Source organism: Salminus brasiliensis, unplaced genomic scaffold (genome assembly GCF_030463535.1).
Source record: "Salminus brasiliensis unplaced genomic scaffold, fSalBra1.hap2 scaffold_130, whole genome shotgun sequence".
In the NCBI taxonomy this organism is placed as follows: domain Eukaryota; kingdom Metazoa; phylum Chordata; class Actinopteri; order Characiformes; family Bryconidae; genus Salminus; species Salminus brasiliensis.
This window is the reverse complement of record NW_027326662.1, coordinates 13,131-27,678: the sequence shown is the minus strand read 5'-3', so window position 1 is coordinate 27,678 and position 14,548 is coordinate 13,131. Positions and strand designations below refer to the sequence as shown.

The following is a 14,548-nucleotide window of genomic DNA, read 5'->3' as shown; positions in this document are numbered from 1 at the left end:
TCCTTGTGTGACTGGGGAATCCTAGCTAGTGGGTGGAAATTAAAAATGACTAAACTGGTGAAGGGGAATTTGGTGGAAAACAAAAAATGGTGTTCTACGTAAACTGTGGTTAGAACATGGTTCTTTGACTTATAACAGTACTGAAGCTCTTTCTTGTGCTTTATAGGACCATTTTAAAGGTTATTAAACAAAGAACATTTCTGTGTTTATTGGTAGATCTTTTCTGGTGCATAGAAACAACATTTGAAATTGTTTGAACACAGTTACTTTATAAAAGGACAGGGGCCATGTCACAATCTAAAACAGTTTAAATAGGCCTTTTCTTGGATTGAAAAACTTTTAATGAAGGAAAGTGAAGGGAGAGCTTTTCGTAAATGGTCCTCGGGGAAATGGTGTTTAAAGCCTGATTCTCTTCTGATCCTGTGTTTTTACTGCTGTGTTCTAGCAGAGCGCCTCCTGGCACCCTCTAGGCACCATTAACAGACATTCCCAGCCTGCAGTTAGGAGTGTTTTCAGAAGGTAAACAGCTTAGGGTCTGCAGTGTAGAAGCATTTTACAGCAGAACATAAGAAGATAACCAAATCTGTGATTCTAGTGCTTTGACTGCATGCGAGCTGCTTTTCCTCCAGGTGAGGAAAACACTCCCACTGTGTATTTACTCTTGAATTATGGCTGGAGGAAAGAACCCCACACATTTCACTGGTTTTAAACCACAGACGTTTTTCATCTTTGAAACTGAGAGAATGAGGCTAACACAGACACGTTATAGAAAACCTAATCATAGCACATTGACCTCATTATAAAATAGTTATTTCACATCAGTAGTCGACAAACAACAACAGATATCAGTTTAGAGCGTGAACCTTTACACACACACACACACACACACACACACTCCAACATTGATTTAACACCATTTGGGGAACATAAAAAGGAGCTAGAAACTAGAGCTGAATGGACTGAATGGAACTGGATTATTAATATCAAGATATTCAACACAGTAAATGTTTACATTTTTTAAAAAGTTGCTGCCAAATAAATCAGTCCAAAAAGTATTATTATAGAAACTTGATTTTAACTAAAGTTAAAATAAAGTTATTTTACTTAAGTATTAATTAGCAGCACATCTACATCACATAACATGTGTGGATGTATGGTCCATAAAAGCACATAAGACATATATCATACTGATATCTGCAATTAAAAACTGGATCAGGGCATCCCTAGTTTTTGGAAGGAGTTATAAAAATTAGGTATCATTAAAGGGATAATGGATCTCATTTTTTGTAAATATAATATATTAACATGTTACATTTAGTTAAAATACTTGTAGTTGATTCATGCTAATATTTTGATGACAAAATTATTGGGACACCTGCTCATTCATTGTTTCTCTGAAATCAAGGATATTTAAAACGAGTTGCTCCTGCTTTTGTTGTTTCTACTAGATTTTGGAAGAGCATTGCTGTGAGGATTTAATTCCAGTAAAATGCCAGTAGAATAGGATTCCATTGCATTGCATTTGCACATCTATGTCAACAGTGGGTGCTGCTTAAAGTAGCTGATTGCATTCATTTGAGGGGTTGTCCACAAACATTAGTGTTTTTACATTTCATAGCGTTTCCCATGCCTGATAAGCAGTGATTTGTGTTTGCATGTTATAGCCTGCCTATGCGTGTCAGCTGTCTGTCTGCGTATCACTGGAGAACCTCCTGTGTTCCTCTTAATTCATCAGTAAAAAATAAGAGTCATTTCCTCTTTTAACACAGTGTTTATTTTGTCCAAAAGCCCCACACCCACTTTGTGTCCACTGTGTTTATCTCATATGTTCTAATGAGTCCAGTAGTATAAGATCAGTCATTACTGTGTCTTCTTTGGAAAGCCTAAGCATAAATGTTGGTTGTCTTATCCCAATAACACAGCACAGGTGTGGTCATTAATTCATTGCGATTAAAAAGAAGATATTTTGTTTATATTCAGTTTATTAACCAAACTAGTGTGCTCTTATTGCATTGATAATATACATACACTCTCAAAAATGACACTCTTTATGTAAGGCTGCAAAAACACAGCAAATCCCATTGGTGTAATTTGAACAAATCTTTGTGTAAAAAAAACTAAACCAAGCATCTTTCCAACAACCACTGGGGGGGTTTGTTCAAATGATTAGAATATTCCAGTGCAACTTATATTTTTGCATTTTTGGATCTTATTCATGCATTATTCATCTTTGGTTAAGAATGTAGTTTGTGATATAAATACAAATATATAAATTTCTACCTGTATACATTCATATTTGAGTATTTTTGCATGTTTATATCAAATAAATACAATACAGCATTAACAAACCCGGTTATAAACACAACCTTTGGGGGTTTAAAGAGTTGAAAGTACTGACGCTGCCTAATCTGCAAGAAATTAGTAACACACAGGTTACACAGGGCCTCTTACACAAACGGTTATACAAACGGCTCTGAGCACTGAGGATAAGTGTTCCTGTGTTTTTTCCACATGGACACTGTTTGGCATGGAACACTTACAAAACGGGCTAAACACGGTTTTCTGTTCAGTGTGGGGGGCTTAATGATGTAGGGATCTGCTGATTGGCTTCATATTTGCATCAGTCATCATCATTGTACCAGAAGAGTTGTTATATGTTCAGGTGGTTCATGGTGGAGACCCTATCTGATGAGTACAAGAATAGCTCTTCTAACTCTAGCATAATAAAGTTTAGCATACTCAAGCTGGCTACGAGCCTAATCCAACATTGCTAGCGCAGAGCTAACACATATCCGCTCAGATCATGACGGAAACACTTTGCAGTAGAAAACCATTAACTGAAAAACAAAAGGCAGTCACAAGGAACTTGTGACTTGTGTCTGTCTTCAAAGGATACATATTCTATCTCCCAACACACACACATACATTCAGTCTCTGTAGATAGTTCATAAATGTCCAATTTTGTCCTATAGTTGACTGTCTTCTTGCTGTGTCTCCATCCTGTCTTCATTTCTCCCTCGTCCATTAGCGTACCAGAACTCAGTGATGTCCTGCATTGTCACCTTCGGTTGGATCCACATGTCCTCATCTTTCCCTTCTTTCTGTTTCCCACCATTCCTCTTTGCCCTCCCTCGTTCCTTCTCTTTCTTGTCTGCCTCCAGCGTGGATCCGTTGGCGTACCAGAATTCCACTCTTTCTGCTGCAGGTGTATTGTGTGTCGCCCACAGGCTCTGTCTCTCCTTACCTGTCGCCTTAACTCCCCTGTATCTGTGTTTTGCCTTCTTTCTCGCTACAGACAGACGTACCCATAGGTATATGGTGAGGCCGAGGAAGATGGAAGCAGTCATAGCCAGGCTCCACAGTGTGATGAAACAGATCAGCTTAGACGATCGATGAGTCTTAGATGAGGAGGCGTTGCTGAAACAGTCCAGCCATACTGACACATTCCCTGTTGTGGCCTCTGAATCATTAGATGTTATAGTTGTATTTACTGGAAAGGTGCTCCAGGCTGAATCTCTGGGTGTGGGGCTGGCCTCTGTTGTGGTCACTCTGTCTCTACCAGTAGAGGATGTGACACTGTACACATTTCTTTGAGTGCTTTGAGAAGATACTGCTGACACTGTATTGACACTTGTGCTGGACACTAGAGGTTCTTCCACAGTCCACATAGATACTTTTTTACCATCTGAAGACGTGACTTCCGTCACATGTGTTGTGATGTAATGTCTAGTCGTGATTTGGCTGTTTGGGTCATGCTCTGATGAAGGTACAACATTTATCATCCCAGCTGTGCTGTTGCCAGGAGTTGTGTGGTTTCCATCATTTGTGCCCAGCTCAGTTGGTGTTGTGTTGTAACCTGCTGTGACTGCCACTTTTTGCTCTGTTGTGAAATTGTAACTTCCTTCACCACTTGTTGAGAGTCTCTCTGTGTTCTGTGTGGACTCACTGTCTGTCCAGGTGGTGTCTAGGACATTGTTCACAGTTGTGGTTACGTTCTCTGTGAACTCCTGATCTTCTAAAACTGTATTTGCACTTGTGCTGGACACCAGGGATCCCTCCGTGGTCTGCAAAGTTATATTTTCACTATTTGAAGATGTGACCTGCGTCACACTGATGACCTCTGGTGTTTCGACATGGTAACCTGTGGTAAGTTCACCGCCCACACCATTCTTTGAAGAAGGTAGAGCATTGGTATACCCAACTGTGCTGTTACCAAGACTTGTTTTGTCGTCCAGTTCGATCGGTGTTGTGACAAGAGTTTCTGTGGTGTGTGCCCAACCATGTTGAGAAACTGTTGAATTGTAACTTCCTTTGTCACTCTGTGTCTCTACAGACATGTTTCTCAAGTTAATGAGTGGCACTGTGGTGCCATCAGCTTCAATTTGTGACCCTGTTGCCTCACTGCTTTCCTCCATCCAGGAGGAAGTTTGGACAGTGTGTTCTGTCTGAAGGGAGCTTTCACTTTCCCAGTTGTTTACACCAGTTTCATGTTCTGTATGAACCATGTCTTGACTCAAGTCTTCAGTTTTGAATCCCGTGGTAAAAACACCAGATCTTGTTCCCGTTTCTGTGTTTTCTTCTGCTGTGCTTGTAGGATTGGAAGAGATAGGACTCACGAACCTGTGTTCAGGGTTGCTAAATATCTTACTTGCATTCACCATTCCCATTGCATTCGGGGAACTACTCAGAGCCTCCGTCGTATTGACATGAAGTCTTGTTACCGATGGTTGTCGCGTGGTGGACGTTGGAGGTTCAGTCCATTTGGTTAAAAACACCTCTGCAGGTGATGCTGGAGACGCTGTTGTTGTCTTTGCTGTTCTTGTTGTTATTCTGAGCTTCTTATTTTCTGTGGTGAGGTGTGGGTTTCCTGTGACTTCCAGGCCAAGTGTGGTCATTGGATTGTGGTGGATGGCACAAACTGTTAAAAGCTGAAGAAGCCACCCCACTTGAGAGAGTGGACTCATCGTCATTATCTGTGCAGTAGAAATATCAGCGAGAGACACAGATTGAGGGTTAGCTACAGTTAAAACTGCTTCTCAAGTCCAGGACTGTTTGGAAACAGCCATTGTGAAACAAGCCTTTAATTTATACTCACAGTTCAACAAGCTCCCGCTGTTAAGATCACTCGCATCCACCCTGAAATGACATGCCACCGTAAAAAAAGGCCACCAAAAGCACCACAATGCGAACCTGTGACTAAGCCAATGATTCTCCGATCCTAGCCTTAGTTTGAACAAATTGAAAGAAAGAAAACACACAGTACCTTCTTAGTTCTTCTCATCTCATCTCTTCCTCTTTCTCCATGATTTCCTCTTTCGCGCAGGCGATCTCTGCCACGCTGATGCTTTCTGGGATGCCTTGCACCACCAGTTTGCAGGAGGAAGTGACGATGCGGCTGCCATGGTGATGGTGGGACGAGGTGAGAAATAAAGAGTAAAGTGAGGATGTGGTGTGGTGGCTCCACCCCTTCTTTCCATTTGCCATTGAGGTGCAAAGTATGAAGAGAGACATGCTCACATCCTGTTGACTCATAACACTCATCAGTGTTCGTTAGGTCATTGACACCTCAAGTAGATTTATTTGGTAAATTAGCAGTTTCCCAGAGACGAGTAAAACAAAGCTTTCAGGTTGTCATACACATGCTGATTATTACACACTCCTGATATACTGGTCTGTGTAAGATCTGGGTTGAAACTAAACCTGTGCCGGAAATGGTATCTGCAAGCTGCGGGCTGTGACCACTGATTTGATGTTGTCATTTACACCATTTGCACTCCCATTATGTCTTCCTGTGAACTAGCAAAAATGTCTGACATTTCGACACATGGAGGATCTTGTACGATCATGAGATTATTCACTACACTGTGAATTCACCTTGAACATCATCACTTCAAATTATCAGGATTTTAAGGACTCATAAAAGACATCTTTGCATATTTTGCACACCATGGTCTAAACAAAACAACTAAAATAATGAAAGCATTTCATTTCAAATCAAATCACTCCAAAAAGTAAATTTGAAATGTTCTATTTATATTTTTAATTTAATTTTAATTTAAGTTAAAGCAATGACTGTAGAAAACATGGACGCCAGGGTTCCATTCCCTTCCGTTCTATAGAAATGAAGCCAAAACTCTCTGCCATATTGTCAAATTTGCAACCTACGGTCTGCGCAGTAGTGACCAGAGGCAGAGCCAGACTCACCTACTCATTTGGTAGACCCTCCCCCTTCTCCCAGACCAAGCATGTCTTAGACCGCTTTCATTGAGCTTCCAGCGAAGAAGCAGAGTGGATTTTCCCCCTGGACTTCCCGTTTGTCCGGTAAGTGCACACTCCAACAGTCAAAGTGCGGCTCATCGAAGTTCCTTTACAACTCAGCTCCGCCATGTAATGAAGAGAAAGGACGCCATGCAGGTCCTGCAGATAGGCGAGCTCTTTCAGACAGGGCTGTCAATCACTTTATTCCAATGTGTATCTTCACCTTCTTACACTATAGCAGAGTAAGGGTTAAAAACTTATTTTTGAGGGAAAATTTTAGCTTAGGGAAAACTAACTGTTGGAATTAGACACTGGAGATGGAAAGACAGTTAAGAGGTCTGAAAGTCTGAAAATCTCATTTTTATATGTTTCTGAAATATTATTTTAAATACAGATATACACAATAGAAGATTATAATAATAAGGTGTGTAATATAATAATAAAATAATACACTATAATAAAATAATAATAAAATATTATTTCTATTATTTTTCAATATCCAGTTTATTTTTAGTTCAGACAGGTAAGTAGTGGAGTAAACATACAGTATTTACTGTATTTTACTCTAAAATCTAGTGGATTGAACGTAAAAGTAAAAGATAACTGAAAAAGTACTTATTTGTACAGATTCTGCGTACATTTACATGTACCTCAATACAGCAGTTCTGATTCTGATCTTGATTAGCTGTTTTTTGCCCTTTCTGACCATGTGCCAATTCTGTCCTCCACCCTGAATCATGCCCCTTTGTCCCCTGTGTGCTGCCATAGCTGTTGTGTCCGTGTTTAATTGGGGATTGGCTTGGATTAGTGATGAGAGATAGCCTTAATCTGTTTGAGTCACAAAGACACTGTGTGTGTATGTATGTGTGTGTTTGTGTGTGTGTGTGAAGAGATGAGGGTAATCAGAGAGAAAAGCTGGCTGGGCATGGACCCTTAGAGTTCACAGCTTGTGCTAAGGACACAGGAACAAAGGCAAGGCAAGAGAGCAAAGTGATCACACATCAAAGAAAACTAAAATAAAAGGCATGAGAGATGGACGGTGAGGGGGTCAGAGAGCGAGAGAGTGAGGAGGAGAAGGAGTGTGAGATGTCTTCTGAGAGAGAAGAAGACAGCGAGGAGGAGAGGGGTGAGGAGAACATGGACGCTGAGGGTGAGGAAGAAGTGGAGGAGAATGAGGGAGAGGACGGGAGAGGAGAGGTGAGGGACATGGAGGAGTGGAATGGCTTCCTTGCGGAGGGACAGGCGGAGTATGGTCAGGACGAAGACGTCTTGGTAGAATGGAAGCCCGGTGACCCGGTAACCCCTCAGTATGTCCTCAGACTGGCAGGATACACAGATGGTGAGCCATTACAAAACAGAGGCATGTGACACATGTCATATGTACAATTAGCAGGGAAACACATAACTAACTATGCAGAGCAGAGATAAGATGCATGTTACTTTGTCATGAAGGGTGTCCCACTGAATGCAGGTTTATACCGAGCCTCTATATCGAAGGTCACTGAGCAGCATTTGCTAACAGTTCTGGCACCTGTTCAAGATACAACCTTCATCCATGTGTATATATATATATGTCACATATGTTTGTATTTTAAAAAAAGAGGACACTGGGGACACACAGGGATCCACCGTAGTTAGGATTTCATGGTTTGGGGATTTCCAAAAAGGCGTACTACATCGCTGTAGCTGCATGGCTTGAGAGGTATTCTGTCCCTCACACATACACACTGCCACAGTCCTACTTAGGCCTACTTGAAACCCCCCAACCACATCATCCTAGCTATGGTGGATACCCGTTTGTTCCCAGTGTCCTCTTTTTTGAAAACAAAAATATGGTCACTCTAGCATTTGCATCAAATGTTTTTACAATGATGATCAGCACAAACTTTTGGCCGGTACTGTATATATATATATATATATATAAAAAGTAAAAATGTACTTTTACAGGAGAAGGAAAAATATATATCTGTACTTTACAATATCCATTATCATTATTTATAATATCACTTTTCTTTGTGTGTGTATGACAGCTCAATACAATGTACTGTGCTTTATTACCCTCCCCCTCTAGCTTATATTCAGCAGGGGGCACTGAAGTCTTATACCAAATACAGTTGAGGATTAGAGCCAACTACATACTACATAAAAACACTCACAGATGCAAGTTCTGACTGTTGCTCTTTATTAATGTCTGCAGATTATCTGTGCTCTCCTGAAGAGAACATCTACAACATCAGCTTCTCCCGCTTCAAAATCAGAGACCTAGAGGGAGGGTCTGTCATTCTGGACCTAAAGCGACACTGTCCAACAGGTGTGTGTGTGTTTGTGCTCTCCTGTAGCCACTTATACTCTATCTAACATGCTTCCTGTTTTTGGTTTGCTCGGGTCATGCATGTGTGTGTCCTTCATTGTGGCTCTCAGTTTGTGTGGTGAGGTTACCCATTCTATATTTCCTGATGTGTCCACTTTTTCTGGCTGTGTGTTAAAAATCCCTTTTGCACTTTGTTTATCGAATTAAACAGTCGGTCAGTTACACTGTTTTTGTTACTGTGCCTTTAAAATTTCTTATGTAAATGATTTTGTATAGGCATGCTCTGCCTGAAGTACAGAAAAACATCAATGCAGAGGCACTAGGCAGGAGGAGAGACCATAAATCATTATTGATACACACAAAACCTGTAGTTTTTTGTATGTAGAAATACAACACAAGATGATGCCAGATCAACTGCCATACTACTGCATGTAGGACCAAACTGAAAAACAGCCTCGTAAACCAGACTGGTTAGGTTTCTACTGGTAAATTCGACTTACATGCCAGAGGACTAATCACAGGCCAACATTTTTGGCACTATATCTTGCTCTGAAAGGCTTATAGGTGTGCAGAAATGACCACTAGCCTTTAGCTCCATATACAGTTGTATGTTCCTTCATCTGACTGATGAAAGAGGCATACATAAAGTGGAGTGTGGTTAACCGGTCGCAGTTGGTGTAGTTGGTGGGTAACAACACCGCCCTTCCTGTGGTAGACTAGGGTTCAGTTTCCCCCGGTAGGCAAAACAACATTACAGAACCACACTACACCAATAACGTTCTTGGGCAAGACTCCTAACACTGCATTATCCTACCTGTGTAACATAATTCCAGTGTAAATTACTCTTGATAAGAGTGTAGATGTAGATAAACAAAGGCAAGATTCTGAGAGCAGTGGTCTGAGTGTGGTTTTTATATCATAGAGTCACTGTATGTCTAAACCTTTGTGAAATACAACTGAAACCCCACTACAGTGTAGACCTCCCACCTCAGAACGTATCATCTGCAGATATGTTGGCCCCCTGTTAAAAAAAATGCTTTGCTGTGGCATATAAAACACCATCCTAGTACAGTACACTGCCTAGTTGACCAGTAAACATATATATTTAGTTGTGCAACATTTAATAATCTATGTATAGAGTGTAAATGCATTTTATTATAATGTATGTAATAACCAGTAATCAAAACTGTTGGTTATGGATTGACTATTGTAATGAACGAGTAGAGGCAGTCTGCCTGTGCTGAGTGACTTACTTCATTAGAGCTTGTGCAATACTCTATTGCACAATACTCAGAACGTCAGGCTGGGGTCAATACACAGTCATGTTCATATCTATATCCAAAAGCCAAAGGGTCACAAAGGGTCAAAAACCAGTTACCCACTTAAATAATATAATAACTTTAATATATATAATAAGAACTTTTTTCAGATGGGAGTAGTTCCATTTCACATTGCATTGCAATTTCCATCGAAATCATACTCAAAACCGACTGGTTCTGTATATACATCATGGATATCTAAGTATACCTAACTATAATACTTTTATCTAGACTACATGCTACTCAATACTCAAAATGACTTCATTTTATTAAGTAAATTAAGTATTAAGTGTAGTACCTACTGAAGCCAGGCAGGGGTGCCATTGCTCCATGTATAGTATTAAGTGGGTTTGGCGTGACCGTCGTCATATGTGACTATTCATCAGTTCTCCATGAATGTGTTCACATTACAAGCCTCATTAATCAGTTCTAATTTTTAGCTTTAATTTATAGCGGATTTGGCTATCTTTATGGTCCATTCATAAGTGTAAGTGATCTGTATCTGTCTGTAATGTAAACAGACAACACGCATGCGCACATTTATATATTCTCACCTTAATGTGACCCAGATCAGATTTTTTGAGGGCGGTGTGGACATGTCAAATCTCATGTTTTCAAATCATTCATTATAAGCCTCATTAATCAATTCTGAACTTTTGCTCAGAATGGGTACAGATTTGACCATTCACATTCATGTTACATGCCTATGGATTTGGATATGTATTCCATCCATGACCACATATGAAAGGCTGAAGTGACTAAAATCAGATTTTTTGGCTTAATTTGACCCAGATCTATTTTTTGTGGGCATGAATGTGAACGGTCAGATCTTTTTGCCTGCACACATGCGCTTAGCACTGTCAGATTGATTCAGTTAACATTTATAAAATGTGAACTTTTGGAAGTTTGAGAAATACGATCTGAGCGAAATTTTGTTACTGCTTGTTGAGTTAAGTGATTAGAATCTGATTTGAAAAGATCAGATTTAACATGTCCACACAGCCCTAAAAATCTGATTTGTGTCACTTCAGCCTGATCATCTGAACATAGCCGATGTTATAGTCAAGAACATAAAATATGGATATTTGTACATGTTCCATTCCATGTTCCATGTCTCTCTCTGTCTGTCTCTTTCCCTCTCTCAGAAATTAAAGATGTGAAGGAGCAGGAGGCAGCACGATTTATCCAGTATCATTTTACCCCTGCCTTTCTAAGTTTGAGGGAGATCGGAGCCACGTATGTAACATTACTATTTGTCATTTTTACTTTTATGTAGTGTTTGTTATTTTTACATTGATGTGCTGTATATCTATTTGTGAGCGTCAAATTTCAGTTTAACTGATAGCAAAACAGTATATACTATAACAGTTATATAAAGCAGCAGGGAATTCTGGGATTCTGGGTCTTATTTTCATCAAGAGAACAAAAATTGACTGTCTTTCACAGGCTGGAGTTCACTGTAGGCAGTAAGGCCGTGAACAGGTTCAGGCTGATAGAGAGGCATTACTTCAGAGACATGCTGCTGAAGACCTTTGACTTTGAAATTGGCTTCTGCATCCCACACAGCAGAAACACCTGTGAGCACATCTACAGCCTACCGGACCTGGACCCACAAACCAGTGAGTTAAACACACCTGTGCATACAGTACATACACGTTTATTAAATGTGTCATACATGATTAATAATTAGACATCCCCTCTAATTAGTGAATTCAGCTGCTCCAGCCACTTCAGTAAAATGGGATGCTTTACCATGCCCAAAAGCAAACTTTGGCTAGAGGGGTATAAAGCCCCTCAGGATTGGGCTATAGAGCAGTGGAACTGTTTTTCTCTGGAGTGATGGGGCTCCATCCGATACTTTTGTAATGGAGTGGATTGGAATTTGTGATCCAGAACTAATCGTTCAACATCAGTACCTGACCTCACATCATGGCTGGGTGCAGTCAAGTGTAAAGCTTTCTACTTCTACTCTTTATAATACCCTTGATTCTGACGTAACCTTAGCCACAAAAACCAGCAATAAATAGTTTTGCAATGGAACTTTGCTCTTTCTAGCATCTGGACCATTGTTGCTGCTCCTGATGACCTAAACACTTCTGTGTGAAAAAGCTCCTTGTGCACTAAAATATATGTGATAGAAAATGCATAGTAGTAGTAATTTTGGCCAATTTATAGTTTCTAGCTCTGGAAAATGCACAGTTACTCTTCATAGAAGGTTTGCTTTTACAGTTAGAGCAAACAGTCATGCTTAATTTACAGTTGTCTGTCTTTCTTTTTCCCCAGTTGAGGAGATGATTGCCCACCCTTTCCAGACTCGTTCAGACAGCTTCTACTTTGCAAACAACAAGCTAATCATGCACCACAAGGCTGAGTACTCCTTCTGCAAGGGTGTGTAGACAGATACATAGTGAACACAGCTTATTCACTCATATTTAGCTATGATGAAGTGATATTTTGTCCATGGTTTTTAATTCATTTTGTGGAAGTGTAAGCATGGATCGGTGAGTCCTTTTGAATAGAGAAATCAGATCAACACAAAGTAGTACCTTGTCCAAAATACAAATGTACACAATTCCCCCCTTTCACCCAGGCATAGCACATCATCCAGGGCATGCTTAGTATCTGAAGTTTGCTTCCTTAGTTTTAAGCAATATGGAAGATTTTGGACACATTTTTGTACATTTTAGATAGTGTGTCAAACCAAACCAAACCAAGTCATAAGCCAAACAGGGCTACTGTGTTAATTGGTGATTTGAAAGCTTTCACTGCTTGCCATTAGCCTCGTAGATCTTGTACAAAACTGAACAGCTGATGTGCTACTTTTGGTGTAAGGTAAATTTGAACATTTGCATTAATGGCCTCAGTGCCAGACCATTGTTAGACTAGTTTCTCTACAGCAGGCCATAAAATTGGTCATATTTGAGCTGCTGGAACATTGTGCTGCTACTACCCTGAAAACAATAAACACTTTTTGTTGATTGACACTACTGACCGTGTTTTTTTTTTCTTGTGAGTATACTTTCACCATCCACTGTATTAAAAACTCCACCCTTGTATTTCCACTTACTGGACAATTTAAATGCTGATAGTTCCACTATAGGTATATAAATACACATTGTAGCTCATCTCTTTCTCCATATCAGTTTATCAGTCACCCTCTCTGTACCTCATTGGTCAGTTTCTGACAGCAGGACTGGTGTTCTGAGGTTTTTACACACTGCTGCCACACAAAAGTATCTAGCCATGAGTGCTGCATGGTTACAAACTGGCCACTAATGAGGGGCTAATTAACAACGATGGCTAACACGCTGTGCCAAAAGGATCCAAAAATATATAAATAACTTCAGTTGCTATGCTGACAGATATACTAACAAGCTTGATGTTCTTTTTTCAGTGCAGATGGACAAGGAACTGAAAACTGACCTTAAGACCGGAGCACATTGTCCAAACATTCTAATACAAACACCATGGTCCTAATGTTGGCAGTTGTTTAAGCGTGTTTTGAAAAACTAAAGGCTGTGACCAACCGGTCAAACAACACTCAACAAAAACAGCAGATCTTGATTAAGAAAATAATAAGGAATAATGAAGACGTGTGTGTGTTTTAGAGAGACTTCTTCTACTGTTTAAAGTGTCTTCAAAGATGCAGGAAATGCAGGAGAAGGATTTGGAGCAAGCAGTGCAAGCTACTAAGAAGACAACAAAGGGGGGTTTATCATCTCCACCACAGCAGTACCATCAGCTTTTGAAAACGTTACAACTAAGATGGCAAAACACCAGGTAAAGGGACTGCATCTCACCACAAGAGCTTTTAATGTTTTTAAACATTACTGAAAGACATAATTGACAAAGTTAGAATTTACGAGTTTTTACTGTTGTGTAAATGGTAAAAATTCTAAACAGACCTCCAGACCTTTCAGAGTCTAGCCTCTTAATTAAAACAGGCATTTCAACAATTAGAAGAGGGTCTTCTTCTATCTGAAATATTAACCAAGAGGTTTTATTTGTCTAACGTCTAAAACAATGCTATCATCGATGTCTTAGTTTAGCAAAATGAGCTAAAGAACAGAATCAGTGAACTAGTTGCTATGGTCATCAGAAAAGCATGCTGTGAGGACTGATGAAAGTCTTGGCCAACGGGCCGAACTTTACCAAACGCAAATATAACATGTTAAAGTTGACCAAACATTTGCAAACAGACACAATCAAACACAAACAGCCGTGGCACACCAACCGACCATTTGTGTTTGTTCGTGTTTGTGCCGTCAGTGTGATCTGGCCTTTATACTGGCAGTCAGCCCCAAAAGTTTTGGAATTAAGTTTAAAGATAGTGTTTGTGAAAGCAATGCTGCACAGTAGAACAGTGCACCATCACTCGACTCAACTAAATCTTTTTTTTTTTGGTCTTCCAGATCTTAGCTTGATCCCATAGCTGGTATTTCTTAATAACAGCACAGTGTAGGAACCACAAGCTGAAGAATGCTTGGCTATTTTCTTGTATCCTTTCTTCTGCCTTGTGGATACTGATTACTTTTGTTTCCAGATCCGGAACCCATGGTTTCTAAACGTTAGTACAGTATTAATGGGTCAGAAATTATAAAACTTGTACATTTAATTCAGCTGCACTTCCTAATTATAGAGACCTTCTATTACACTCGAA

General features: G+C 39.9%; 1 protein-coding gene and 1 long non-coding RNA gene across 2 annotated transcripts; one reads left to right on the top strand and one right to left on the bottom strand.

Moving 5' to 3' along the window:
- Positions 1–1,962: 1,962 nt before the first annotated feature.
- LOC140548835 (uncharacterized) lies at positions 1,963–5,368 on the bottom strand. Its single transcript, XR_011978940.1, has 3 exons — positions 5,264–5,368; positions 5,096–5,136; positions 1,963–4,973 (listed from the first exon to the last, which is right to left on the bottom strand). It is a non-coding gene; the product is annotated as an uncharacterized lncRNA (long non-coding RNA).
- Positions 5,369–6,750: 1,382 nt separating this feature from the next.
- On the top strand, positions 6,751–12,842 carry unc119c (unc-119 lipid binding chaperone c). Its single transcript, XM_072672008.1, has 5 exons — positions 6,751–7,597; positions 8,456–8,569; positions 11,034–11,124; positions 11,335–11,507; positions 12,172–12,842. The coding sequence occupies exons 1-5, from the start codon at positions 7,291–7,293 to the stop codon at positions 12,282–12,284; spliced, it is 798 nt and encodes a 265-aa protein (XP_072528109.1). The 5' UTR covers positions 6,751–7,290; the 3' UTR covers positions 12,285–12,842.
- The last annotated feature ends 1,706 nt before the right edge of the window (positions 12,843–14,548 follow it).

What these genes read in the sequence shown, in the direction of transcription:
- unc119c (XM_072672008.1), top strand. Translation starts at nt 7,291, where the DNA reads ATGGACGGTGAGGGGGTCAGAGAGCGAGAGAGTGAGGAGGAGAAGGAG. An exon ending in TTGAGGGAGATCGGAGCCAC is followed by an intron (nt 11,125 to 11,334) that starts GTATGTAACATT and finishes TGTCTTTCACAG; the next exon opens with GCTGGAGTTCACTGTAGGCA. An exon ending in GGACCTGGACCCACAAACCA is followed by an intron (nt 11,508 to 12,171) that starts GTGAGTTAAACA and finishes CTTTTTCCCCAG; the next exon opens with TTGAGGAGATGATTGCCCAC.